The sequence below is a fragment of the Gopherus evgoodei genome, chromosome 3 (genome assembly GCF_007399415.2).
Source record: "Gopherus evgoodei ecotype Sinaloan lineage chromosome 3, rGopEvg1_v1.p, whole genome shotgun sequence".
Lineage (NCBI taxonomy): Eukaryota > Metazoa > Chordata > Testudines > Testudinidae > Gopherus > Gopherus evgoodei.
In genome coordinates this window covers 91118908-91146870 of record NC_044324.1, presented here as the reverse complement: position 1 = coordinate 91146870, position 27963 = coordinate 91118908, and the positions used below count along the sequence as shown (strand labels likewise).

The 27963-nt window shown below is 38.3% G+C and overlaps 1 protein-coding gene across 2 annotated transcripts; it reads right to left on the bottom strand.

Annotated features, from left to right (window-relative positions):
- PRDM1 (PR/SET domain 1) lies at positions 1–27660 on the bottom strand. 2 transcript variants are annotated; one of them, XM_030556023.1, is made up of 7 exons: positions 27590–27660; positions 25743–25991; positions 18453–18572; positions 13433–13682; positions 2211–3289; positions 1475–1603; positions 1–1202 (listed from the first exon to the last, which is right to left on the bottom strand). In XM_030556023.1, exons 2-7 carry the CDS (start codon positions 25923–25925, stop codon positions 627–629), a joined length of 2337 nt encoding a protein of 778 aa, XP_030411883.1. In that variant the 5' UTR covers positions 25926–25991; positions 27590–27660; the 3' UTR covers positions 1–626. The 2 variants fall into 2 exon arrangements, with proteins under 2 accessions (XP_030411883.1, XP_030411884.1); XM_030556024.1 differs by lacking the exon at positions 27590–27660 and adding an exon at positions 26283–26369.
- Positions 27661–27963: the final 303 nt, after the last annotated feature.

The following is a 27963-nucleotide window of genomic DNA, read 5'->3' as shown; positions in this document are numbered from 1 at the left end:
AACTTCAAAGCGCTGCCATGGCAGCACTTTGAAGTGCAAGTGTAGCCATACCCCTACCTGCTCCATGAAAGTACACAGCACTTTTCAAACCATGCAACATGTCAAATACCCACCTTTGGCAATAAAAAAACCTCATTTTCAAAAACACTGGTACATAGACACATTTACTGAAGTAATGTTTTCCCCCCTAATCTTAGGTTTTTAAAACAGATGTGCAGAGAAAAAAAAATTATCTACAAAGAATGGCCACAAGACAAAAATATAAAGATTTATATTCAAAATTACAATGAATTTTCTGGTCATTGTAAACGTTTGCTAATTATTGCTTTTAGAATGGCAAATTGCATAATAAATTATTAAGTACTGTCATTGAAAAGGTAATTATGGATTGATGATCGTCTTTTAGTAAGTGGGAGGCAATACATAGTCCTTGCCTCTTTTCATGCCCTGAGAATACAGTTTAACTTTGGAGTTCCTTCTTTCAACTGGAGGATGAGGGAAACTACTGTAAGCCAAGATTGCTTTGCAGCATAGAAACTATGTACAAGCAATTGCTACAGGCACCCTGACTCACCAAGTCATAAATAAAAATCACTTCTTGGCGGGGGTTGGGGGGGCAGGGAGTCTTAAGGGTCCATTGGTTCAACTGTTTCTTTCTTGACCTTTATAGGTAACAGAGGTAGTGGATGACCATGAGGCAACTTCATAATTGACATGTCTGAAGATTCGTAAAGGTTACATCCTGAGGAGATAAGTCCATTTCCCATGTTCCTCTGCAAAGATACTTTAAGACTAGCTCCTTCTATCTCTCTTCTGAGCATGGCCAGTATTTCTTTTTCGACAACAGATGCCATATCGATATTGTCCTCCACATCTTCCAACCTGTCAGCACTGTCACTGATGTCGAACTTCTCAATCTCTTCATTGATACGATTCAGGTCCTCCACTGAGAGGCCAGAGGCAGGGGCTACAGGGCAATTGCCTTTCAGATGGACTTTGAGGCTGCAGAGGTGAATATAGCTCTTGTGGCAGTGAACACACTTGTGTGGCCGTTCCCTAGTATGGAGACGCTTGTGCAGCTTCAGGTGCACAAACTGGGTGAATTTAGCAGGGCACAGCTTGCACTGATAAGGCTTTTCTCCAGAGTGGAGTCGCAGATGGGTCTTTAGATTGCTAGTGCTGCTGAATCGTTTATGGCAAACCTAATTTTGGAGGCAACAGGAAAAAAACCAACAGTGAGTGAGTGGGAGGGTTGTTTTTGTTTGTTTGTAATTGCAGATAAATAGGAAAGCCTGGTGTGTTGAAAAAGCCGCTTCCCACCACTGCATCTTTAGACTTTCACATTTAAAACAAACATCCCCAAATTAACTTTTTAATCTTGTTGAGTAGCATTTGGCCGACAGCTTGTCTGGCAGATGCTGTAGCAGGCAAAAAGTGAAGCTGATGATCTCGCCGTGCATGGAACACTACATACCTGACACTCATGAGGCTTTTCTCCTGTGTGTACCAGATAGTGCTTCTGGAGATGAGCCAGCTGAGTGAACCCTTTATTGCAAGTCTGACACTTGAACGGTCTCTCTCCACTATGTACTCTGAGGTGGACCTAATGAGAAACAAAACATTTACTGTAGTTTCCAGTAACTACAAACATAGTACTTTATAAAAAAAAAACCCGCAAACATTTGCAGAGTTACTAGCGGCATCCCACAGGCAGAACACATTGCATGGAAATCATCAAGTTATTTTTTTTAGGACATTTCAATGTTAAAAAAATAAATATATTTAAACAAAAATGAAAACCATCAAGTTTACTACCATGATGATAAGTATAGCATGAAACCTAGATGAATTGGTCGTCTCTTAAAAGGAGGAAAGCAGGGGTGCTAGGTAAGTTACAGGTAAAAAAAATATAAGCTTTCCAACCATTATGAAAATGTAATATATTTTGTTAAAGATGGGAATGTTTTCATTATACACCTCTACCCCCATATAACGCAACCCAATATAACATGAATTCAGATATAATATAATATAATGTGGTAAAGCAGCGCTCCGGGGGGGGCGGTGCGGGGGCGTGGCTGTGCACTCCGGTGGATCAAAGCAAGTTCGATATAACGCAGTTTCACCTAAACACGGTAAGATTTTTTGGCTCCCAAGGACAGCATTATATTGGGGTAGAAGTGTAAATAGGCTGTTGCCTTAATGCCTACCTTCAGATTGGAGAGCTGGCCAAAGGTCTTAGAGCAAACATTGCATTCATACTTGATCTTCCCATTCTGCTTCTTCAGTGGATATGGAAGGGTTTTGTAACCAGTCACATTCCTCTTACTTTTAATGAGATTCATGGCTTCTTCACTGGTGGCAGCCAATACTGCTGAGGTAGGTTTAGGTTGCATTATGTGTTCTGAAGTGGCTGCTGTGCCAGCTGTGGGGGACCCACTAGTGGGGCTGCATGGTTTGTCTTTCATGCTGACAGCGGCGCTTGTGATGGAAAAGGCACTGTTAGGTGCTGGTATGAGGAAATCTCTTGGATGATCGGGTTGTGGCAATGAACTTGGCAGAGGAGCTGGGTTCAGCATGTGATGGGAAAGGCTTCCTCCATTGAGTAGGTTGCTATAGAGAGGATACATCCTTGGGAACAGATTGAAATTGTTGATGCCATTGATATTGTTCAAAGCGCTCAGATTATTACAGCTCATACTGTACGGCGATAACAGGAATTTTTGAAAGTGGGAATTATAAGAGGATAAAAATGGTGAGAGATGGCTAGGGGGTGCATATCCAGGATAAGACCCCAATCCTTCTGAACCATAGGGTCCATTCAAATATGGGTGAGATTCTCTATGTTCTTGAGAAGTAGGTGCCAGAGGTGAAACTGTAACTCCCGGACTGCTGTGAGGGCTTGAGCTTTTTAAGCTTTGGTTTGGGCTGCTCCTTGCTGAAGGACTTGGTGTGGTAGAAGACTGGATGGGTGAGTGAGTAATGTAGCTAGGTCTTTCCATCCCATAAACTAGGGAAGTTTTCAAATAATCTTCTGGAATGTGAGGTCGGATTGGATAGACAACACGAGGAAAGAAAGACCTTTCCGGGCTATAGTTTTTTCTCAAGTCATCGAAGTGTTTTTCTGGAGTAATTGGTGAAATGTTAGTCTGGAATAAGTCCTTTCCTTTGGAATGGTTGGGTTCAGTTTTCAGAATTTCTTTCACACTATGCTCTCTCTTTGGGATACTTTTCTGATAAAGCTCATTTTTATCAGTGCTTTGCTGCTTTGGATTAACGTGGCTTTGTGCTGAAAGACAAAGACAAGGCAATGATTATTTAACAAGTCATTATGGAACAACACTCCTCATTTTTAAGTAACAATCTACCTCTACAAGCTTAATCAGAAGGTCAGAAGAACAGATGAATCTTGTCAGTACAATCTTTTAACTCATCCAAAAAGTTAGCTTCTGTGCAAAGGAGGACTACTTTGGGATGTAAAGAGTTAACAAAAAGCAGGACAGATATACACTGTTAATATAAGGGATATCCACAAGTATACACATAGCTAGAGCAGTCTGATGATGATTTGTTCTGAACGTGGCAGTTGTCAATGTTCAAACTGATTTATCCTCCCTCCGCATGAATTTGAGTAGATCCACTATAAATTCGTACAATAGATTTCTAATAACTGGGATGAACAAGCATTTGTTATTAGAGATTTAACAGAAAGCCTTTGGAGAGCTTGAGCTCTCAAACGCTTCCCCTTGGAATAGCAAGACATGGCAAATCAAGCTTTGCCAAACCACAACAGCCACTTCACCAGCCAGTTCAATTACTTACAGTACCAAAAAATATGGGACTGGCTCGGATGAAAGAAGGTACTCTACATCAGTAAACAGACCATTAGTCATTCAATATACTGCCTACTAACATCTACAACACAGCAGGCTATTTACTGCAGATTTTCTATGGCATTCAGTGTGTGCAAAACTCCTTGACTTCCAGCTGTACTTTATAAAGACTACACCAAAGTAGAGCAAAGGAAAGCAAGATTCATGGCTCCAGCCTAAGTCAATTTTTTTTCCTCTTGAAATCTATATTTTGAAACAAAATACTTGCTAGTGTCCATTTAAATCTGTTCGGAACAGCCATTTTAGGTTATCTACTCTCAGAATCATTTTATACCTTTCCAGACATATGATATATAAAAGTTACCATAAAAGATATCTTTAGCTAAAGCCAAATTCTTTCTACTAATCTCCTTAAGTTAGTAGTTAAATAACCATACAGTGATTGTTGTAAGAAGTTTTATTACAGGATAAACCATAAGAGAAGCTTTATACAATCATGACTAAAGCTACTAGGTACCATGGTAATACAAATAATAATGAGAATATATTCACAACTGTTTGTGTCTATGTTTTTGCATATCTAATAGTAAACTGCTACCAATTGACACTAGGAAGCAGTGCTATTTGATAGTATTGCAAAGTTTCTACTTATTAACTTTTTTCTTCACTGATTTGGTCAGTAAAAAAAAACTTTACTTATTTTTGGTGGATCAGCTAAAACCAATAGGCAATATACTAAGAGTCAGTAAGCATTGCCCCTTGTCATAGGTTTGTTGTCTGAACACTGAGCATCATTCAGTGAATCTGTAATTTGCAGTATTGCACTGTCAGGCAAAAAATGATCCTTTACTTAAAAATACTGGGGTTAAAAAAGGACCTTTCAAAGTCTTATTGCACTTAGAACAATTAACTCTCAAAGCTGAATCTTCATCAAGAGGCTAGCATCAGGCATATATGTGGTTTTCAATGTGGGTTTCAATGACAAGTCAAAAATATGAGCAACTTTTATACCTTAAAAATTTATTGAAAGTATAGAGATGTCCATATGCTTAAGCATCAAATGCTTTAAATTGGAATACTATCTAGAAAACACAAACAGAAGTGCAGAGAGTACTTTACGATCAACCTACTTCCCAATTGCCTTTCTAGATACCAGTATAATTATTCAAGGTCTCAACTTCCTTAATAACAAATAATAATATAATAAACAAGGAACTCTCAACACTTCACTCTTGCAGTTGTGAGAGTTAGTGGATCTTTGATGAGACCCTTTAAAAAAAAAAAAAGGGAGGCCTTATCTATTATGTGAGGACTTTTAACAGCCAAGGCCACGTTTCATAACAGCATGAATTTTCCTTTTTCTCCTTGGCCAACAAATGCCTCAGGCAACTAAGAGCCTGGCTTATCCCTTTTTAAAATATCAGTCATCCAATTAAAATAGGAGAAAGAAAATAAATGATCTAGAGACAGCTTTATTTATTTTTAAAGTCACAAAATCCGTTTTACTTGAACTGTTGTCTGTCTTGGTGAGCTAGTAATCATTATATAACCTCCCCCCGGCCCCACCAGAATGTTGTCTTCATATCAATATATTAGTTTGCTGGTTTCAAGAGCTCCCATGTCTCCCTAGTGGAGTTCTAGGAGATGTTATCTCTGTCTTATTATCAGTTGCTCCTTACTGAGCCAGCAGCACAGAGCAAACATTCAGAGTGACACTATCAGAAAAGATACTGATCAGGGGTTATTGAAAGCTGGTAAAGGAGAAGGGCTTGTGAAGGCACTAGACAAAAAATAAATATCAGCTTATCAGGCCCATATCAGTAAGGCCTGTCAAGCAGGAAGTTAAAATTGTCACTTCTGTTTTTTAAAGAAAAAAGGTAGAGGAAGAAGAAGAAGAGACAGCCCTGCTGGAAAAATGACATAGGAACCCAGACTGTCTCAGCTGAAGGAATGAATCTTCCTGTGTGATGAGATTAAACAATTAGGGTGTGTAAGGTACGTTTGTTATGTGTAGGAGTGAGCTACAAGAAAGACTATTCAGGGAATGTAATTTTCTTTGCACAATAGTCCAACATTGTCACTTGACAGATTGAATTTAATTGCCATTTCCCTTCAGGGATCTCAATAATACTTTCCCTCCTACTATTTTCAGTGTGTAGACAGAAGCCTCAACTATTTAAGGAGTATTTTTAAGTATAATCATGCCAGACCTCTTGAATTTGTATGTTGTCTCTCTCTCAAATTCTTATTTGCCTTTTCTCCTTGTATATGCTAATCTCACCTGAACATACCTCTGCAGTGGGAGATATCAGACACATAAAACACATAAATAAGTATATGAGTAGAGTGTAAAACGAGTGTAATGTAGGGAACTACATAAAAATGGCCATACAGAATCACATTAATGGTCCATCTAACCCATTCAGACAGTGGCCAGTGCCAGGTGATTCAGAGGGAATTAACAAAACTGGTAATTGTCAAGTAATCCACTCCCTGTCACCCATGCCCAGCTTCTGGCAAACTGAGGCTAGGGACACTTCAGAGCATGGCTTTGCATCCCTGCCCTTCCTGGCTACTAGCCATTGATGGGCCTATCCTCCATGAATTTATCTAGTTCTTTTTTGAACCCTGTTAAAGTCTTCTCCTTCACAACAAGTTCCATGGGTTGACTGTGTGTTGTGTGAAAATATACTTCCTTTTGTTTGTTTTAAAGCTGCTGCCTATTAATTTCATTTGGTGACCCCTAGTTCTTGTGTTATGAGAAGGAGTAAATAACACTTCCTTATGTACTTTCTCCACACCAGTCACGATTTTATAGACCTCTATCATATCTCCCCTTAGTCATCTCTCTTCCAAGCTGAAAAGTCCCAGTCTTACTAATCTCGTCATATGGCAGCTATTCCATACCCCTAATCATTTTTGTTGTCCTTTTCTGTACCTTTTCCAATTCCAGTATATATATATATATATATATTTTGAGATGGGGTGACCACATCTGCATGCACTATTCAAGAGTGGGTGTACCATGGATTTATATAGAGGCAATATGATATTTTCTGTCTTATTATCTAATCCTTTCTTGATGATTCCCAACATTCTGTTAGAGTTTTTTTGACCATCGCTGCACATTGAGTGGATGTTTTCAGAGAACTGTCCACAATGACTCCAAGATCTCACTCTTGAGGGGTTTTAATTAACTGTTACCACATCATTTTATATGTATAGTTGGGATTATGTTTTCCAATGTGCATTACTTTGCATTTATCAACACTGAATTTCATCTGCTATTTTGTTGTCCCATCACCCAGTTTTGTGAGATTGTAGTTAAATCCAAAGCAGATTGTGAAGAGTAACAATTTTGAGAAGTTTTGTATCATCTGCAAATTTTGCCACCTCACTTTTTACTCCTTTTTCCAGATCATTTGTGAATATGTTGAACAGTACTGGTCCCAGTACAGACCCCTGACAGACACCACTATTTACCGCTCTCCATTCTGAAAACTGAACATTTATTCCTACTCTTTGTTTCCTATCTTTTAACCAGTTACTGATCCAAGTGGACCTTCACTCTTATCCCATGACAGCCTACTTTACTTAAGAATTCTAATATATTGATGAGGCATGAATTCCCTTCACAAAAACCATGTTGACTCTTCCCCAACAAATCGTGTTCATCTATGTGTCAGATAATTCTGTTCTATACTACAGTTTCAAGCAATTTTCCTGATACTGATGTTAGGCTTAATTGCCGAGATCACCGAGATCACCTCTGGAATCTTTTTTTAAATTGTCATCATGTTAGGTATCCTCTAGTCATCTGGTACAGAAGCTGATTTAAATGATAATAATATTCCACAGTTAGTAGTTCTACAATTTCAAATTTGAGTTCCTTCAGAACTCTTGGGTAAATACTAACTGGTCCTGGTAATTTATTACTATTTAACTTATCAGTTTGTTCCAAAATCTTCTCTAATGACACCTCAATCTGGGACAGTTCCAGAGATTTGTCACCTAAAAAAAGAAAAAAAGCTAAGGTTTGGGAATCTCCCTCACATCCTCTGCTGTGAAGACCGATGCAAAGAATTCATTTAGTTTCTCTGCACTAGCTTTATTGTCCTTCAGTGGTCCTATAGTATCTCTATCGTCTGGGGGCCACACTGGTTGTTTACCAGTCTTCCTGCTTCTGATTTACTCCAAACAAAATTTTTGCTGTTACTTTTTGAGTCTTTAGCTAGCTGTTCTTCAAATTCTTTTTTGGCCTTCCTAATTATATTTTTACATGTCACTTGCCAGAGTTCATGTGCTCCTTTTTATTTTCCCAATAGGATTTAACTTCCACTTTTTAAAGATGCTTTTTTGCCTCTAATTGCTTCTTTTACTTTATTGTTTAGCCATGGTGGTGGTTTTTTGGTCCTCTTACTAGGTTTTCTAATTTCAGGTATACATTTAAATTGAGTCTTTATTAAGATATCTTTAAAAAGTTTCCATTCAGCTTGCAGGGATTTCACTTTTGGCGCTGTACCTCTTAATTTCTGTTTAACTAACTTCCTCTTTCTTGTGTAGTTGCCCTTCTGAAATTAAATGGTACTGTGCTGAGCTGCTTTGGTGTGTTTCCTCTCCCCCCACCCCCAATGTTAAATCTTATTCTGTTATGGTCACTATTACCAAGCAGTTCAGCTATATTCACTTCTTGGGCCAGATCCTGTGCCTTACTTAGGACTAAATCAAGAATTGCCTCTCCTCTTGTAGGTTCCAGGACTAACTGCTCCAAGAAGCAGTCATTTAAGATGTCAATAAACTTGATCTCTGCATCCTGTCCTGAGGCGATGTGTACCCAGTCAATAGGGGGATAGCTGAAATCCTCCATTATTATTGATTTATAGCCTCTCTAATCTCCCTGAGTATTTCACAGTCGCTATCACCAGCCTGGTCAGGTGGTTGGTTGTATTCCCCTACAGAAAGGGCTCCTATGTCATGCTGGGCAAGCTGGACTGAAAGTTCATTTGGAGGTTTGTAATTTTTATTCTTGAAAGTACCCGTAAATTGAATTATTCTTTACCACAGTGGGGGGTTTTTTCCTTTAAGCATTGGTGATAACACCTATTGTACACATACACTATCACATATCTATCCAGAGCTCTGTCTGAGACAAAATAGTTGATAGGATTGTGACAAACAGGAACCCTAGGACTGCATCATTAAGTTACTGAACTGATAAAAAGATGCTCCTCTCACAGGGGCCTGAGCTAGCTCACACGGAAGTCAGTGGAGAGACTCTAACCTACTTCAATGGATATTGGATCAGGCCTTAGAATAGTATGAGACAGAGGCAAAACTCTCGTTCCTCAAAAGTTTTAATACAATATTTAAGAAAGGCTATGTCTAAAGCCCCTCAGTCCCCTCCAGTTTGTGTGTTTGGGGGCCTATTTTCACAACTAGCTGAATAGCTGTCAGGTTTTTTTTTGTTCTCATTTATGCCTCTCCTCGCTGTAGCTTCAGATAGATTTAATAAAAACAAAAGATCTGTTTTTTCTAAAAACTTGAAAAACCGTTGTAGGCGGGTAGAGTCATTTCAAGAGTAAAAAGCTACTCAACACTTCGAGTGGTGAAGTTTAATTATGCCGATTCACATTTTCGATCTAATTTAAGAACCTCCTTTGCTAGTAGAAAGAGAACCTAGAAGTTCTGAAGTAGGCAAAACAAAGAACGTTTCTACTCAAACCGAGAATGGAGACCAACATTTACAAGTATATAATTTGATCATCTGTTTTCTAAATGGGTCCAAGACTGTGTGACTTGATTTTTTTAAAAAATGTTTTGCATAAGGAAGGTCTTTGAACGAAGCCTTAACTTAATTCTCAACATTTTAAAGTGGCACTATAAAGTCAAATTTAGCCCAAAATTTAGGTCTCTCACAAAACCTAAAACCTATATAAAATCTTACCATGACCTTTTTAAGATTCCATTTTGTTAACTATTTCCTGCCAACCCAAACATTGTAGCATTGTCCTAGTATATTAAAACCAGAAAGTGAAACTGACCATAAACAAATGGGAAAATAACTAGCCCATTTTAACTGTTTTAGGCAAAGAGAAATACAAAATGTAAGAGCCAGGATAAAGAATGAAAATGAGATTAGATTTTTTAAAAACATTTTGTTCCAAAGTTAACATAGCACAGGTATGGATTTCTTTTTAACTCAGCCAGTGTCCTTTTAACATTCCTTTCTCTGTTATAAAGGCAAATTATATCCCCAAACCTTTCAGACAGGTGTATCAAAATACGGTGCTACCTTCCTGTGTTTGTCTGATGGGACAAACCTGTCAGGACAGAAGGCTGTTGTATCATCTTATGATGCAATGAAGGACATTGAATCAGGACATGACTGTGATACACTGTGATTCTATTTTGGGAGAAGTCATCAACAACAGCAGCAGCAAGACCCACAAACAACCTCAACAACTCTAACACTGAGGTGCTCCACAGAATCTATGCCAGTTATATTAAAGCATGACAGGCTTTAGACTATTAGTGACTGTCAGGATTCATTTGGAATCATTATTTAGTAAGTACAGTAGGTTTGATGAAATAGTGGAAATTATTTTCTTGGTCCACACAAAGTAGAAAATCATGTGCTACTACACCTAAAACATGTATTGCACAATGGGTAATAAAGGCACTATTTGAAGGTGATTTTCTTTGTTATTATTCATATCTTGATTCAAAACGATGTCAATAAATTAGGAAAAAAGGAAGACAGAAATATGTAAATGGTAAGATTATACTTCCTCCCCCTAAGACAAATCAGGGCCCTAATCCTACGAACACCTCCTATCTTCTTGCAAACACTTATGCATATGATCAACTTTACTACAATGAGTAGACCCACTGTGCATAAATGTTTGCAGAACGGGGCCCTCAGGCTTGATTCAGGAAAGCACTAAAGCACATAGTCAAGCATGTGCTTAAATGCTATCCTGAATACCTATGCTTTCCTGAATTGGAGCCTAAATGAACTAACTTGAGAGGTTATATTTAAAATTAAAAATTTGTCCTCATGGAGGCAAATGGGTGTGTCTATGTTTGTGTGTTCTATGTGGTGGTTCTGATAACTTCCTTCAATTAAGTTAAACTAGAGGAAATTCTTTGATTATTTTATCACTGGAGATGCTGAAAGTCTAAAACCTAGAGCTTGTGCAGGGTCCAAACAGTCCAGGACAAGGCCTTCTAGATTTTTTCCTAGCTTGGAGACTGACACTGAAGTGTCTCTGGAAGGCTGGAGAAGTTGGTGGGTCTCTGCTAATTTTAATTTGCAAGAGCTGGCAGCTGAGGAAGAGGAAGAGGAAAGCTAAAGCACCTGTTAGCATTAGGTGAGTTTCAAGATACTACTATACCAGCACTATTTCTAATATTAAATCTGGAGAAATATCAGTGCTGGAACTAGGGGTGCTGCCGCACCCTCTGGTTTGAAGTAGTAACAACAACCCAGATACATGGTTTCTGCCTTCAGCACCCCCACTACAAAAATCGTTCCAGCAACCACTGTATCATTTGCAATGCTACATTATACCTTCAATGAACAGACCACAAACATCTATGGTCCAATGGAATTTTTTTAAGAGTTTGTGAGAAAAGTTGTTGAAGCTTCCAATGACAGCTCTATACCTATTGTGCAGGTTTTATTGCCTAAGTGTAGGCCTCCATGCCCAAACATACTTGTCACAGGGATGGGGGAAGAGTGTGGAGGAAGGGAAGGAGAAGAATGTGGACAAGATTTGATTCAACAGGTGAGGGCGAGTGCTAACAGTGGAAGGAAGCCAATTAAAAAAACTAAAAGACTTGTGCTCATTTCTCTGTATTGCGAAACTGTAGATGTGCAAAGCAAGGAAAATATCTAATTTAAATATAATTAATAAAAATGATAGAGAGTATATAAGAATGTCAAAAATTGGAAGTCTCTATGTCCATCCACAAGCCAATATAGGATTGTTCTCTGTAGTCTATTTTCAAGTACACAGAACTGTTAGGCAACAGTACACTTCCTGACTCAGCCAGTGCCTTCCAATCCAGGTCTGACACCTACTTTTACAGAATAGTTTCATAAAGATGCAGATGATGAATGCTGACAGACAGACAGACAGACAGACAGACAGACACACAGAGTGATCTGGTCAATAGTCAACAGAGTATCTATCGGCACTTTACAAATATCTTGCTTTATCAGTGGGGAGTACATGTAACATAAAAAGCCAGCAGAGATGGAAAAAAATGGATGCAGAGATAAATTCTGAAATGTGACTAATTATATGTTTGCAAACTACGTGTACATGTGAACCAATGAACCTCTAATGTTGTTGACATGTCCCACTCATGTCACATGGATAGGCCTGCACAGTTCAGCATAACAGGAGGCCAAATTGCATGATAACTAATTAAATGACATTTGAGATAAGGCTATAGCGAGCAAATTAATGTGGTTTGAGTAAGGAATATAGGAACTTCAGATCCTTATTACCTAAATAAGCATTTCTAGTGTTTCAAAAGAGTAAATATGTTTTGTAATCACTAAGGGGTCAGGAAGAAATTAATGAAAGTACAAAGGACGAGAAACGTGTATTGGCAATTTCTGACCAGTCTGTGCTGTATACAAAGATGGGGACTGCATTTTTATCTTGATCTCCCCTAAACTGACATTTTATAACTCATTCTCCATCACCAGATAGCAGTGAATCCCATTTCATATAAAAATAAATGCATTCCAATTTTTGTTTCTAACTCCTACATAGACATAGGCATATTATGTAGGTTAACAGACAGTTAAATCTACTAAGGGTCTGATTAAAGCCATTTGGCATCTTTCTGATGCTTTCAGTTAACTCTGGATGAGACCCTAATAGTGTACCAAATCTAGGGGTAAAAGACTAAAGTTGGAGATGGTCAGAAACCATGTCAGAACACACAGCTTTTAAAATAAAATAAAATTGAATGCATCTTCACACCATTAGCAATTTTGACACACAAGGAAAGAAATTGAAAAAAAAAAAAATCTTTCTAGCATTAAATGTTAAGAATTACACTATAACCGATTCAAGACAGAATTGAGTTTTGTTATCATCAGAAATGAAGTCAGACACAAAGGTTAGAAAAAACTATCAGTTCAACATAGAGTTTGGAAGATATGCACATAGCCTGATCCAGTTCCTTGCACAATGAGGACAGTCCATTTGGAACTCAAATATACATCCCTTTGTATACATTTTCACAGCAGAATTTTTTTTTTAAATAGATCCATGAAACCTGGAATCTCTAAAGTCTCAGCATGCAGCAATGTCAATTATTATTTGCAGAGAGAGGGGAAGAAGAAGAATTGTCTATGTAGGATTTCAGATAATTCTCAGTTTATAAACCAATAACTTTAAAATGTTTAATAATCTATTTGTATTGAAACAGCACAAGAAACTGTTTTTAAATTCCTTCTTTCAAACCACCTACTGTGACACAACAGATGATTCAGCTATATAATTCAACAACATATTATTAGATCACATAGGCAGAAGAGACATTACTAGCATTCTTTGTTTATACTGTAATCCACTTACTGAGATTCATCATCAGCTCTCTGGAGGAAGGATAGTGCAGTCTCTCTGCAAAGTCCGGACAATACCACACAAGTAGCTCTTGGTTGGCAGGGATGGGCTTGATAGTGTAGAAATAGATGTTCATTCCATTCTGACAAGCTGCCAAATTCTGTTCCTGAACAGAATGGGCTGGGTTCACATAGCGCATCCAATTGCTCTTGTCCTCATTAAATCCATCAATGAAGTGGTGAAGTTCACCACTGGAATAGATCTAGATGAGAGCAGAATATTATGAATATATATCTATAGTGTATACACATACACAGAGTACATATGGTAAATAAGAGGGTTTTTTTAAAAAAACAAGAACAAAAAAACACACACCATGATCAACCAAACAAACAACCTAATAAAGAGAGAAATGGGTGTTCCCTTTCCAAGTAAGACATTCTCGGCATTAAGGGTAATAAAGCTCACTCTAGATTAAGTACGCTCTCCCAGTTACCTTTTCCATTTATGTTTAGTCAATGTGTTGCTCTATTAATATGCACACATGAAAGCCACAAAACATGAAGAGTTGTCAGAAGTAAGTCTACCTTAGAGGTCTTTTTCTGCTGCTATGATCCAACAAGTGTGTGATACTGTTGACTTCAGGTTTGACTGTGTGCTTGCATTAATGCTTTGAGTCACCTGTGTATAAGACTGACTAGCTAGGCTACGTCAAACACAGTCTCTTTCTCCGTTTTTTTCTATGGCCTCTGTACTTGCAGTTTCCTACCACCTCTGCCCAAAGGTTTAAACTATGCAAACATCCTCCTCCCCACCCTTCCCCCCTGCAACAGTCCTAAAGTAACACTTGCTCACATTTGGAATGTAGCCCTTTTCTGGAAAAGCTGGGTGGGGCTAAGGTGAACTTCACCTGCCATAACTGAAGACCTGGCAAGAGGCCAGCATTTGACAGTCTATGATAGTCACTTTTCCTCGCAATAGACATGTTTAGACATGTACTTTTAAAAAAATTACATATAAAACTGCTTGGTAACGTGCACAAGGAAAAAACCCAATGCAATGAGTGAAGATGTCATTTGTCAAAGTTATGAGAGAATATGAAAATTAACTGAAAAATCTAATGAACTCAACAAATATGTCCTTTAGAATTAAGATCGCTTATTTGTGGAAATAATTATTTCAGTCACTACTTGATGAAAATAAGCCATTTAAGAACTCCTGAGTTTCACAATAAGTTATCGGGCAAAAGTTAGTCTTAGACTGTGAGCCATTTGGATTTTTGATTGGAATCTCTTTGAGGCAGGAACTTTCTCTTTCTAAAGAACAGACCTAATATATTTGATCTCATCAGTGAAATACACCTCTCTGTCTCTATGTTCATACTACTTTCTTTTTCATTTGAACAGAACTGCAAGAGTGAACTGAGGAAAAAAAAAAGAAAAAAAAAGACAGGCTGGCCCTTTAATGCAGGCAGTAAACACCAGAATCACTTTCTTTTAAGAGTAACTTCCTGTAAAATGAGAAGGGGGAAATACATGTGGCTTCATCAAAGAAGCTAGTGAGAGATTTTGCGGTGTGTTTGTTATGAGAAAATGGAACAGAGCCGGGTGAATTCTGCTATCAAGAGGAGTTTTCAAGTTTCTTTGTTTACTCCGATTTGCAAACTTCCAGGAACTTGGGGTTCCATTGCTGTGCACTTCTACTAGAGATAGAAGCTGCTTTCTAAAGCTACACTGAAGGTCTTCCAGTTACCCTTCCATAAATAGTACAATTTACTGTACTTCTTTTTAAAAAAGAAATATCAGTATTGTGAGGTCACATACACACCCCCACAAAACCTTATTCTGCCATCTCACCAGATTTCCATATATTATCAAGAAGATTAAAAATGTGCTGACTCATTTTACAGTTACAAGAAATGATGTCACTCTGAGGTTTGCACAGCCCTCACGTCCCCCTTCTCCTATCTCTGTGTGTAATTTGCATGGAACATTTATGTTCACACAGAGCAGATGTTCCTGTTCCTGCCAGCAAAATCAGGATGCCTTTAATAGTATGTGGGAAGTTATCTCCCACAGCTTCCTTTGCATGTGCAAGACTGTTCAGTCCCTGAGGAAGAAATTCATTTGAGTTACGGCAGTGTGTCTGTACTGAATCAAGAGATTATAATAGTAAGTGTAATGACCCTTAGAAGACTCCTATATTATTTCCAAGAAGCTTTACATTAAAGCAAAGTAACATCACAAAAATGGGGTCATCTTTCTTACAGCAATATGACTAAAATCCTGGAAAATAGTTAAAGACCTTTCTGAATATTTGCTGAATTATTCCTCATGGGTAATGTTACACAAATTATTATTCCTTTCTCCTGATGTTGGACTTAGCCCCACAAAGGCATCTAAGTCCAACACTTAGATCCTCAAATCACCCAGTCAGCTACCATGTAAACCTATAGGTACCCAAATTCCTCATGTGCCTGACTTTCTGCTGGCAATGTCTTATGGCACCTAAGTTCCTGCTGCTGTAAAACTGCTTAAAGCCTGATACTGCTGAGCTGCTTGGCACCCTACCTCGTGGCTAAGTCAAAAACTAGGCACTTCCCTATATGTGGGGTCACATAGGCATTTTCAGACCAGCAGCCAGCAGTGACCAGATGGGGAACTTTTGTGGCTAGCTGGAGTGCGGGTGTCCTAGAATGCCCAATAGTTTGATGGTTAGAGTACTTACCTGGGATGTGGGAGACCTGTTTTCAAATTCTCATGCTGCCCAATTTGCGTAAAGACTTGACTCCAGGTATCCCATATTCCAGTGTGTACCCTGACCACCAGACTGTTGGCTCTTCTGGAGTAAGGGGTGCTCAATCTCTCTCCTCTTGAAGCCGTTCCACTTGGTATAAAATAATTAAATGTTCAGTTCAGAAAGAGAGCAAATTTACTCCATAGGCCGGTGTTCAAGTCCCTGCTTCAAACCAGGCACAGCAGGTATCTGCAAACAGGCCCATGGCCCAATTGAGTGCTCTAACCACTGGACTATTGGCTATAATGGGATAGGGTGGTTACTGTCTCTATTTCTATTTTTTTCGTGAGAAAGGTCTTACCTGGCTTAGGTGTCCAACTCCAGAAGAAGCCTGAGTGGAGATAGCCACCTAAAATACCTTCCCTCTCCTCGGCATTTCCTATGGGCTAGTTTAGGCAACTCTTCATTCAACTTATTTGCATCTGTGAAACCATTGTTTTAGCATCTAACTCTTCCCATGGATTGCACAAGGAGCCTGGCCACCTTACTCAGGGTTGAGAGGATTCTACTCAGCAGCAGGGCATCTAAAAGTTAGCTGCTGCAACACTTAGCATTGCTACACCTAAGTCCCTTCCGGGACCTAGACTCTGGAAAGTACGTACAAGATCTTGGTCTCACAAGTGTAAAAACACTCCTGAACCTTGTATAAATGTTAATGTTAATTATTATCCATGTGCCAATGAGTAAAATTGTGTGGGAGAAAGCATAAGAAAACCCAAATAGGGTAATTACTTAACTTAATTTTTCCTAAGAGGTCTCAAAAAGAGCTATGGAAAAGCTCACTAAGGCTATGTCTACATGTAGAGTATGTACCATGCATGCTCCCCAGTACAGGTATAAACAGCAATGTAGTTGACAAGGCACGGCTTAGGCGAGTAAAGACACCCCAGAACATTAGGATATGTACCATGCATGCCTCCCTACACGCTCAAGTCGTGCCTCCCATGTCTACACTGTCTTCTCCTGGATAGAGTCGTACACTGTCGCATGTAGCTACACCACCACAGTGTGGAGGTAGCCCACTTTCTACTGAAGTGTGTAGCTACACATACTATATACAACACTGCCAGTGTAGACAAGGCCTACAAGTAAAGTTATACTTTTATGCACACACAGTGTAGCAGTAGTCTTTCTATATAAAGAATGAATGCAAGTGCCAGGACAATTAGAGCAAACCTGAGGCCTACTATGAAGCCATTTAATTAAGTTCCCAGTGGCAAGGCTCAGATACAGAGTAAAAAACTCTTCCCACTCACTCACATTTACATCAAAACCTGTGACAGACCGGCTTAGAGATCTGAGGGCAACAAGTTCAGTTCCATGGAAGGGGATGGAGCAGAATAGATGATGTATACTTTACCAATTCTGTATTTGTGGAGGAAGTTGGGGAGATTAGTTCACTGAGGTTTCCCAATTAACAGGAGAAGGAAGGAAGGAAGGGATGAATGAAAGGGCTGGCGGGAGATAAATGGAGGGGGGAAGGGAAGGAGACTATCCTTACTGCCCCAGGGTGCCTAAGTTATCAACACAGAGTGCTCAGTTAGCACACACAGACTCCTACTCCATACCAAGCTGCACTACCTTATGAGCAGTAAACATCACATTAACATTTTTGCCTGCCATTAGTGGGGTACATGGACATGATGAGGCAGCCAGTTTGGCAACATTTTCTCAACTGGTCCTAAAAATGTCTGTTAATTTAAAATACACATATTGAAGAGATAAACATTGTTTTATAATAGTTGAATTTGAAACATGCTTAAAAAGTTATGCTGGAATTATTAAAATCTGAATAAAAATTATATAAATTATGTAATACGTCCCACTAGCTCAAGTATGTATTAGCTAGAAATCAAGAATACATGACCTTTTTAGTCTTAAAGAATGACATTACTATTTCTTTGTGTAGAAATGCAAATCAACCTACCCTGGCAGTAAGCTGCAGAGCTATTTCTTTATATGATCAAGCACTGATGTGTTGCAGAAGACAGAGCCAAGAGCTGTTGTGTATTTCCCTCACTCTCCACCCACACTGTCCTCGTTTCCAAGGGGGCCAGAGATTTACTCAGCTTAGTTCACCACTGTTCACTCAGAATTCTGTTCATATATGGCAGAGTAAAGAAGTTGCCCCCTGCACTCACACAGATCTGAAACAGGAAGTGACCCAGCTTTTCAGCTGTACTCATTTAGTGATCTGATTACTGCATCAACATGGAACTGTTTTTTTCCTGCTTACCCGCCAAAAGTATTTTCTGTTTGCATTCTTGGGAACTGTATCGTTGGTATAGATCTCTCCTACCAGGGGTCCAAAACGTGTTCCTTTTGGGATATACTCTTTACTTACAACTCCAGTAACCTGCAAGCAGAAGAGCAAATGATCAGCCTATCTTCAAAAGAAAACAAAAAAGTCACTCCTGTTCTTACTAAAAACCCTAACCCCCAATATTTTTTTGATGAGAGGCCAGCAAAGCAGAAATAAACTAATAGCCACATTGACATCTGATATGAAAAACTCTGTCAACTTACAGTTTCTTGCTGAAAAATATGGAGGCCAGTAGTGAATAGAGCTTCAGGTGCATAAATAATAAAAAACTGCTTTATGGAAATGTGTTTGTATTTGTAAGCAGAAACAGAAAGAATCACTGAAAGCAATTTCTTCTCTTAAAACAAGAGGGCAGGTGTTTCAGAGTTAAGAAAAGATCAACAAGTTAAAGAATTCTAACCTACTGATACAAATGCCACTTCTAACCACTTACAGTTGCAGCTTTTCTTATCAAAGGTGAATGTCAAAATTCTAGTCTCAGAAACTAGTAATATTCAATAGTAAGCATTTCACTGTGCTGAAGCCACTTCTCTTGTAGTGTTCTAGTAAAATAGCAGTCTCTTATTTCTAGATAAAAATTAACCCCTCTTTTATTGCTCTGGTACCTTGCTGAATGGTTTTTTTTTGGGGGGGGGGGGAAAGAGCCATCCAAAACCTACAACTCTTCCGTTACCATACAGTGAAAATCAACAATCAATATGAACTGACTTTGGGAAAGTATACTCACAGATTACTGTCTTTAAAAGAGACAGCGGTTCCTGTAATATGTGTTACGTGGGTCTGGTCAAGGAAGTGTAGGTTTTTGGTGAAAATGCTCTGCTGTACCAAGTTTAAGATACATATACTAGCTGTTCAGCTTCCTCCTTGACAGTAATTATACTAAAAAAGTCACTGACCACAAATCAGGAAGCAATTCATCATTATTCAGAAGAACGTGCCTTTGAGTAACCCTTTACAACACACTGCTGAGTTCTTGGTTTTGTCCTTCCCTGTTCTCCACCAGTGCTCTGAATTTTTGTACATTTAAACAATGTGTGTTATAAGCAGAATAATTTTGTAAACCAAAAATCAGGACTTTACAAGACTGCTTAAAAAGCAGGGAAGAGAAATAAACAAGCTCTTGGTTTGGTAACCTTACTGAACTTTCATAGTAAAGCCAATTAAACATATTCCTCTCATATACCTTACTAGGTAATAATTCTCATTATGCCAGCTGAACTCATGAAACCATAGAACTACAGCAGAGCCTTGCTGATGGGCATCCAATTATTAGTGCCAATTTTTGCTTCCTGAATTCTGCAAATTCACAAACAAACACACACACAGTTAACCAAATAAATTAAGGATTATCACAATTATGTACTTTGTTCATATGGGTAAGCGTTTAGGTTTACTTGAAGCACTTCATACTGCTCTAACAAATATTCTGCATTGTACATAGTATTTTGTAAAAGTAACTATGCCTTGTAACATGAAACCCAACCAGTTTCTGCTGTTAAATCTTTGCTGAAAAGTGTGTGTGTGTGTGAGAGCGCGAGCGCTCGCACGCAAGCATTACTGGTTTGTGTATTAAGTGAAATGAGAATTAGTTAGGTTCTCTTGTACATTTTCTATGGATAAATATTCCAAAGACAGCTCATTTGACTTCTTGACTGGAAACGCAGACAAATAATTAACTCTTAGCAAAGTTTTATGTGAAATGGTAAACAGAAATGAACAAGAAATACTGACGAATCAAGCATATAGGGAAGAGGATTGGTGATTATGTGGTAGATGATAATGCTGTCTTGCAAGTGTTTTGCATGTGTTTTAGAGTGCGCGTGCACACACACAGAGATCTGTGCATCTGGACTGGAGAGAGAGAGAAAAAGGGACTTCCAGAAATTTTCCTACACCTACCACAAGTTGAAACATGTTCAGTGGCCCTGTTTTATTTTTATCCTTGTACATTTCTCATAGAGAGCTGAAAAAGGCAGATGTTCTTTCTCATCTTCCCCATCTACCTTCATTTACATCCATCTGCCCTTTCTAGAAAAGTTCATAGCAGTGTAACTGTAAAGTATATTTTAGCTCTTTCACAGTTTTAAAATGTCTTGGTCTTAATTAAAATATCTAATGAAATTCTCAGAATGTCTAGAAATCACTACTGCTTGAACTAGTCAACTTGAAACATTTACTATATTGGTTTCTCTGACACAGCAGATCCTTTTTTTTATATGTACTATACCCAACATTTGATTCTTTCCCAATATATAAAGCATTAATATGGTTTATCATCCAGTAATTAATGGAAGACATTTTAGCATCATATTTTAGAAGTGTGTATGCACACGTGCGTGTCTGAACACACTTCTTTGTTTTAACTATTTTTTGTCATCTTTGGTTTCTGATCAGAGTGTACAGTATAAATTATGTCTCTAAAGGCTTAACGGTTATGAACAAGTAGCATTAAACTCAAAATCACAAGCCAGCAGAGGAACATTGATGACACTAAGACAACTCTGGGTTCTATATCTCATGCCAGACAGGAGGCTGGTCCTGTGCCATAATCAGGATCAAAGAAACTCTTGCCATGCCATAGTGTAGTGGGATTTAGTTACTGTACTTTGTTGTTTGTTGGTAATCAAGGTTGCCAAGGACTGTAAACAAATCAGAAAAAATGCTACAGATCAAAAGCAGAAAGGAAGTTGGGCCTAAGTTGCCAAAATCAGACACAGAACAAACATTTCAAACTTCTGTCCACAAGGTGTCCTTGAGCACACTCCTTGTGAACTGTGAGGATACTGTCTGAAGCTACCACATCATGTGGATGAACATGAGTCTGATGAGCTCTCCTTGCACAAGTAAGCTACAACTAAAAATGTTAAGGATTTTAAAAAATCTTTGGATCTAACATTTAGAACATTGCGACAAAATAAAAATCTGTCTTCAAAATGTTTTTTGAAATGTTTCTCTCCTTGAAAGCTATAGGCACTTCAAATCTCCTAATACTGCCACACACACTTATCTTTAATTCCATTATCAGAAAAACAATATTTCTACAATAAAAACCAGTTTCTCATGTTAACTTGTGATTTGAAATATCTCCTATGTGATACATATAAGCCATGCTCCTTCAGTGAGTTAAGACACTTTCACCCTACTTAGTGTGTGATATGATGAACACACTAACCAGGTGCCAGCAATTAGAAGAGCAGACAGCTGCCACCTTGCAAACAACAAGCTGCAGAATCTTCAGTGATCCTGTCCGATATTGTCTGCAAGGAAAGCACTGCTGTGTTTTGATTGGTGCATTATATGTAGATGTTAAAGAATTGCTTTTTATTCTCTGCTTGAACTCAAGTTTGTTCAAAAAGGCGATTTAAATGACAGTGTTCACCTAACCCAGGAAGGAAACACCATTGGAACTGACCAGGGTCCTAATGAATTACTGCTGGGGCAGGCTGCTGTATGCCTTCTATAAACACATCTGTGAGAAGTTGAAAAGCTTCAACACTTTCATGCTTCATCTACCCCCACAGAAGCCATTCCACTAGATACTTTATGGGCAGTACCGACCTCTCTGCCATTTCAGCATATCCATCTTTGTCAATGGACTGGGTCACAGAGCACATCCTGACAAGTCATAGCTCCCAGACAAAAAACAGTATTCCTTAGATTCTCATTTTGATATTTTAAAAAGAAATTGAGGAGCATTTACACTCCTTTGTTTGGGCTGGGGGCAGTGAGGTAACCAATAACATTAGTTGTGAGAAAAGGGGATGCTCTTAAATAAATCTAATAAATTGTATGCTTTTTTCACCTGTGATTCAATCTATTACAGCATATTTTCATAATAATTATAAATGTAAATCTGGAATGGTGATTCACTTAGCATTTTGTTTTGAAACATACAAACACTTTTATTAAATTGACTGGAAGAAAACTGCAGCGGAACCAAGACCTGCAGCTTGCGATTTATTTTTTAAAAGTGGTAAAGTGAGAGGAAATGCTTTGCGATTATATCGTCCTTAATTATCTAAGATAGAAATAAAAACACGGCTTCAGTGAATTATCTGTAATAGAGCAAGTGCATGAGGTTAGCGAGGTATACATTTAAAGCGGTTTATAATAGACTTGGTCAAAACAGCTCGGAATCCAATACTAATCCCCTTTGAAGAGTAGCCTTATTATAGAAAGTATTGCAGTAAGGATCTTATGCCACAGGTAATGGATTCTGTGAACTCCTCATAATTTATCCTTTTCCAGATTCAGTAAAAACAACAGGATAAATTGTGTGTTGATGGTCCCAAACGTCTAACTGATATTTTATACTAAGAAGTGTGTGTGTGGGGGAGGTGTTAATAAGATTGAAGTAGAAGGAAATTTCCTGAAAAACTGTTTTAAAAATTGTTATCTTAAAAAAAGATTAGTTACATGTAATATTGGAAAGTACACCTCTACCCCGATATAATGCAACCCAATATAACATGAATTCAGATATAACGCGGTAAAGCAGTGCTCCAGGGGGCGCGGGCTGCGCACTCCAGCAGATCAAAGCAAGTTCGATATTACGCGATTTCACCTATAACGCAGTAAGATTTTTTGGCTCCCGAGGACAGCGTTATATCGAGGTAGGGATGTATATCAGTTTATTTTTCATACATTTTTCATTAATTGCTAAAGTGGAGAAAAGAGCTAGCTGCCTCATAAAAATATACAGCTGTCTTCATGTAAATCTAACAACTCCAAATGTTAAGAGCAGAAGCATTTTATTTTAAAAAGATACTGATGTATATTGTGAGTTCATAGCAAAAAATATGTCCTTAAAAAAAAAAAAAAAGAAAACCATGTAAAAAAAAAAATCCCTGGGCAAGGTCCAAGAATAAACAAAAGTATGATGTGTCATGGAATCTCTTGCCATTTCAGTAAAGTCTTTAAGGAGGAATTACTGAATTAGCAGAGCTACGAGATGCATGAAAAGGAAAAATAACCCACAAAAAACAACCCCCCACCCCCAAATAAACTAACCAAACAAAAAAAAACACCACTCAAGTCTGCACATACAACACTGTAGTATTCCTAGTCCCTTAAGAAATGGGTTAAAAAATACAGATCTAACCATGAGAGCTTTAATATTTCATAAACCATGTACTGTATCTTTTTGCAAATAAAATTTGCTCAGTGCTCACATCTTTCCTCAAGATAAAGGTGCAATCATTTCCCAAAGTTAACAGTGAAGACAACTCAGTTGCAAAATCCATAGGTCCATGTTCACATGCACACACACACAGAGCCCAATTCTTACCTCCACCGTTTGCAAATCCAGAATAACTAATAGAGTCATTAGAGTTACCCAGGGTGCCTCATCAGTGTAAGATCAGATTCAAAGTCCCTTTCTCCTCCCTTCTCCCTCCCCCATAATGGTCCGATCCTTCAAACACTTATGCACAAAAAAACACGTTACTAAAATTGAAGGCAGAAGAGCAAAACAAAACCTTAAAATCAGTCAGAAAAAGAAATGTTTAGAGCCAATTAATTAAGATACTGTGATGAAAGTGACAGATACGATCTGCAACTATTTCACTATGTTGACAAGTGACTAGTGGATCACAAGCCTATAAATGAAGTACTATAGCTTTAATAGATGGGGATAATCAGATTGGCTCTTTCATTCAGAGCTGCAGAATAAAATCAGAGGAATCAAAAGTTCCTCTTGTTTCTTACTCTATGTGTTGCTCAGCACAAGCCAAGTACAATGGGGAACTTTGGTAAACAAAAAAAGGATGTTCTGTATTCAGACCCCCTCTAGTAAAAGGATCCCAATTGGACATATTTTATAAGAAAGAATTGGGAAAACTTTTCAACAAATTAAAAAAAATTACAAATCAGAACGATCCCAAACTGCATATTCATGTCAGCAACCCAGAATGAATATCGAAATATGTTAATCATAGAGTTACAGCTTCATGTCCCAAACCACAAAAATATTTAATTAAAAAAACCCACAAACAAGGAGCAATTTTTGTTTTTTGCTTTTCTGGTTTTTTAAGCTTCCTTCTCCCCCCCACCTTGATGTTTAGCCTGTAGGGCCGAATTCTGCTGCATTGGTTTATTTCAGTTGAGGATTTGGCCCTATTTCTATAAACAGGATTAAACAAGTGAATGCATCTTCATGGTACTTATTTTGGGAGGACACGTTTGATAGTTAGACAATAATGAATTTACATCCCTTTTTAGCTCTGTGGTCAGTATATTTAGCCATAGTAGTGACACAGGTAATAGGTGCTCCACCACAAATCGCAGGACAAGTTGAAATTAAGGGTTGTCCCTAGGATTATTACCGTGTTGAACATCACACCTAGCTATAATAGCTAGTGTATATGGAGTAAACACATGACCAATTGCTCATCCAGGCTCATTTTTTTCCAGCCCTTCTGAAACAACAACAACCACCACCACCACCAACGAATGTACCCACTCCAGAGATAAGGATACTTGCATGTCTAGCTACAAGTAAAGGTATTGCCCCAGATAAACAATAGTTAATTCAAGGCATGCAGACACAAAATAGTATTATGTGAATCTTGCAATAGTTTACCATCACTTCATTAATAGGTAGGCCAGAGTTTTGAGAATTTAGGAAGTTGCAAATAAAGCAAGTTCATTAGAAGAATAAAGTATCAGAGGGGTAGCCGTGTTAGTCTAGATCCGTAAAAAGCGACAAAGAGTCCCGTGGCTGTTAGTCTATAAGGTGCCACAGGACTCTGTCGTTTTTTAAAAGAATAAAGCAATTTCATAAAATAAGAGAACAATGATTAAACACATTTCCAGGAATTATATATATTTTTTCTTTTCAAAGTTGTACTACTGTACAACTGAGGCACTTTGATTTCTAGGCCAGAGGCAATGGATGGACTGGCCAACAGCAGTCTAGAAACTGGCACACAGGGTGACCCACACTTTAAACATGCTTATGCAGTTGCCTGAAGATTTAACTGCTTGCTAATTGGTACAGAACCAATTTTAGGGATGCGTGACTTAGCCATGGAAGTGATGGATTATTTGTTTACAGTTCCTTAAAGAATTATAAGGATTTGTCTAAAATGCCAGTGGCATTTTTTTAAGGTGGTTGGAGTGTGGAAGCGTAATGAACTGGTCACTTTCCAAAGCACTGTGATTTTGCTGTCAGGCTCCAACCTTCCCCAGCAGACGGCTGCTTACCTCTTTGCAGTTTGATGTATATTTGAAAGTCAAGTTCCTCGGCAAGGACGCCTCTGCCTGAGTTATGGTGCTTCCATCATCGCTGGGATCCCAGGGGTGATCATTTACAATGTATGTGCACTTCTCTTCAAAATCAGCCTCTGTCCACAGAGTCATGTCAGCATCCTCCATGTCCATTTTCATTGCCCACTCTGTCCCTTTCACCAGCGTTTGGGAACTCACAATGTCCGAGCTACACTGTGCGGCAGCCTGGAAAAGAAGAAAAAAATATTTTAATCCTCATTGTCCTTCAGTTTCTGTGGTTTCCTTTGAGACAGTGTGACTAATACAGCAGTCTGTGGCACTTTAAAAGCGTATGCAGTACAGTTGGTACAGTTGAGTAATAGCCAAAAAAAAAAAAAACAGCATAAAACTATGTTGCCTTTACTGAAGCAATGTCTTAAAATACCAGCCTTGGTAATAATAATAATAATAATAATTAATAATAATAAGGGAACCAAAAGAATGAGGGGAAATCCCTAAGATCGGCATCTGCATTACCTTTCTCAGATCCTTTTCTTAACACCTCAAAGCAGAAATTCTGCAAGGCCAATACTGTACCCTAGAATATCTGGGGTCATGGCCGCGAGACCACTCAGTGCCTGTGGAAAAGCTGCCTCAGAAAAAGTGTCACAAACAAGGAGAGGAAGAGGAAGGAGCTGCTGTCTACGTCTGAGCGAAGCTAAAAATGGAAAGCGCATGTTGGAAGAGCGGAACCCAGCCTAGCCTTTTCCAAATGGAGAAGCCTGAACTTTCCCACCGGCTTCCAACACACAAACAACTCTCAAAACAACCTGGCTCCCTTCTGACGTCCTCTTATCCTTTGGCATGGAAGGCTGAAAAAGCCGACATCCTGCCAACAGTGTTGCAGCAACAGCTTTTCACAACTCACTGGAACACATTCACTTGGACCAATAAATAAATAAATAAATAAAAATTTAAAAAATCCTTATGTTTCTTTGTCTTGATGACATCTCACAGAATTATATGCTTAAGGCACTAGATAGCGTTCTTGTGAGAAAATTCCATCAAATCCTCGACTGCCTATTTCTATTTAGGACAGACAATATCAAATTGACAGATGATGTTGTAATACCTATCTTTCTGCAAGATAAGTAGAACTAAAGAATGCAGTCGCTGTTTAAACTGGTAGTTGTAAATGGTTTTCAAATCCAGGATCAAAAACTCAAACTTTCCCTTTAAAAATATTCAACCATTATGGAATTTCCTCCCTTCACTCTTCTACCTCCTTCCCCCAACCCAAAATTAAAAAAAATAGATTACAAGATAAAAAGAAACATTTTGAGGGGAAAGGACAGAGAACTTTTCCCTGTCAGTCTCTGACTCCTAGTTAAAATAAAACATCCAGTAACCACACCAAGACTTTTTCTGGATAATGTAGATTCATTTTAAAAAAAAAAGTTCTTTACAAAGTTTACCCCATTTATGCTGCATCACAACATTTAAATTTGACATATTTTTACAATAATGCCTCCCACTAGCTTTATAGAGAGCAAGAAACTGGTTCTTTAAGTTTTGGTCTAATTTATAGCCAAATCAAATCATCAGCTAAATATTTACTGACTGAATATCAAGATGAAAATAAAGACTAATATCGAAACTCCAGTGAACTGACAGTTACATCTAGAAGTGAAAGGGTTAATATCTAGGTCTTCCAAATCAATGCAGAAAAGGTTAACAAGAAATGTTTGCTATTTATTCTAAGTGTTTAGATTAATATATTGACTGACACAGCACTAAAAGGTCAATAATAGATCCAGGGGGGAAAAAGGAATCAAGTTCCTTACCAAGGTAAAGTCCACAAATGTTTCCAAAGAGAAGCTCCACGTTTAAGATAAGTCTCGCTCATATCTACCGAGTAAACATTTCTCTTCCTTCCACTGGGTATGTTAGAGGAAGACTCACTCACACCTAGAGAGTTAACTCCTTTTGCTGGTGCCTCTCTCTCTTTTTCTGTCAGACAGGTGCTGCTGCACTTACTGCACTGGAGGGCTGAGTGTTACAATACTTTCAGTCTCTGTGTTAACTAGGCAGCCTGTTCCTTTCCCCTCCCTGTTTCAGATTTCCTATCCACTCATTTGATTTACTCACAGGGCTGCCAAAAGCAGGGGTGGGGCTATACCTGTAACTCATACGGAGATTAGCCAAGGGGAATTTTTTT

Bases quoted from the DNA above. Each gene is read 5' to 3' on its own strand.
- PRDM1 (XM_030556023.1), bottom strand. From the start codon at position 25,925: ATGAAAATGGACATGGAGGATGCTGACATGACTCTGTGGACAGAGGCT. The intron at 13,683-18,452 runs GTAAGCAGGAAA...GCTCTCATCTAG, and splicing joins ACAGAAAATACTTTTGGCGG to ATCTATTCCAGTGGTGAACT. The intron at 1,604-2,210 runs GTAGGCATTAAG...GTTTCTCATTAG, and splicing joins GCCAGCTCTCCAATCTGAAG to GTCCACCTCAGAGTACATAG.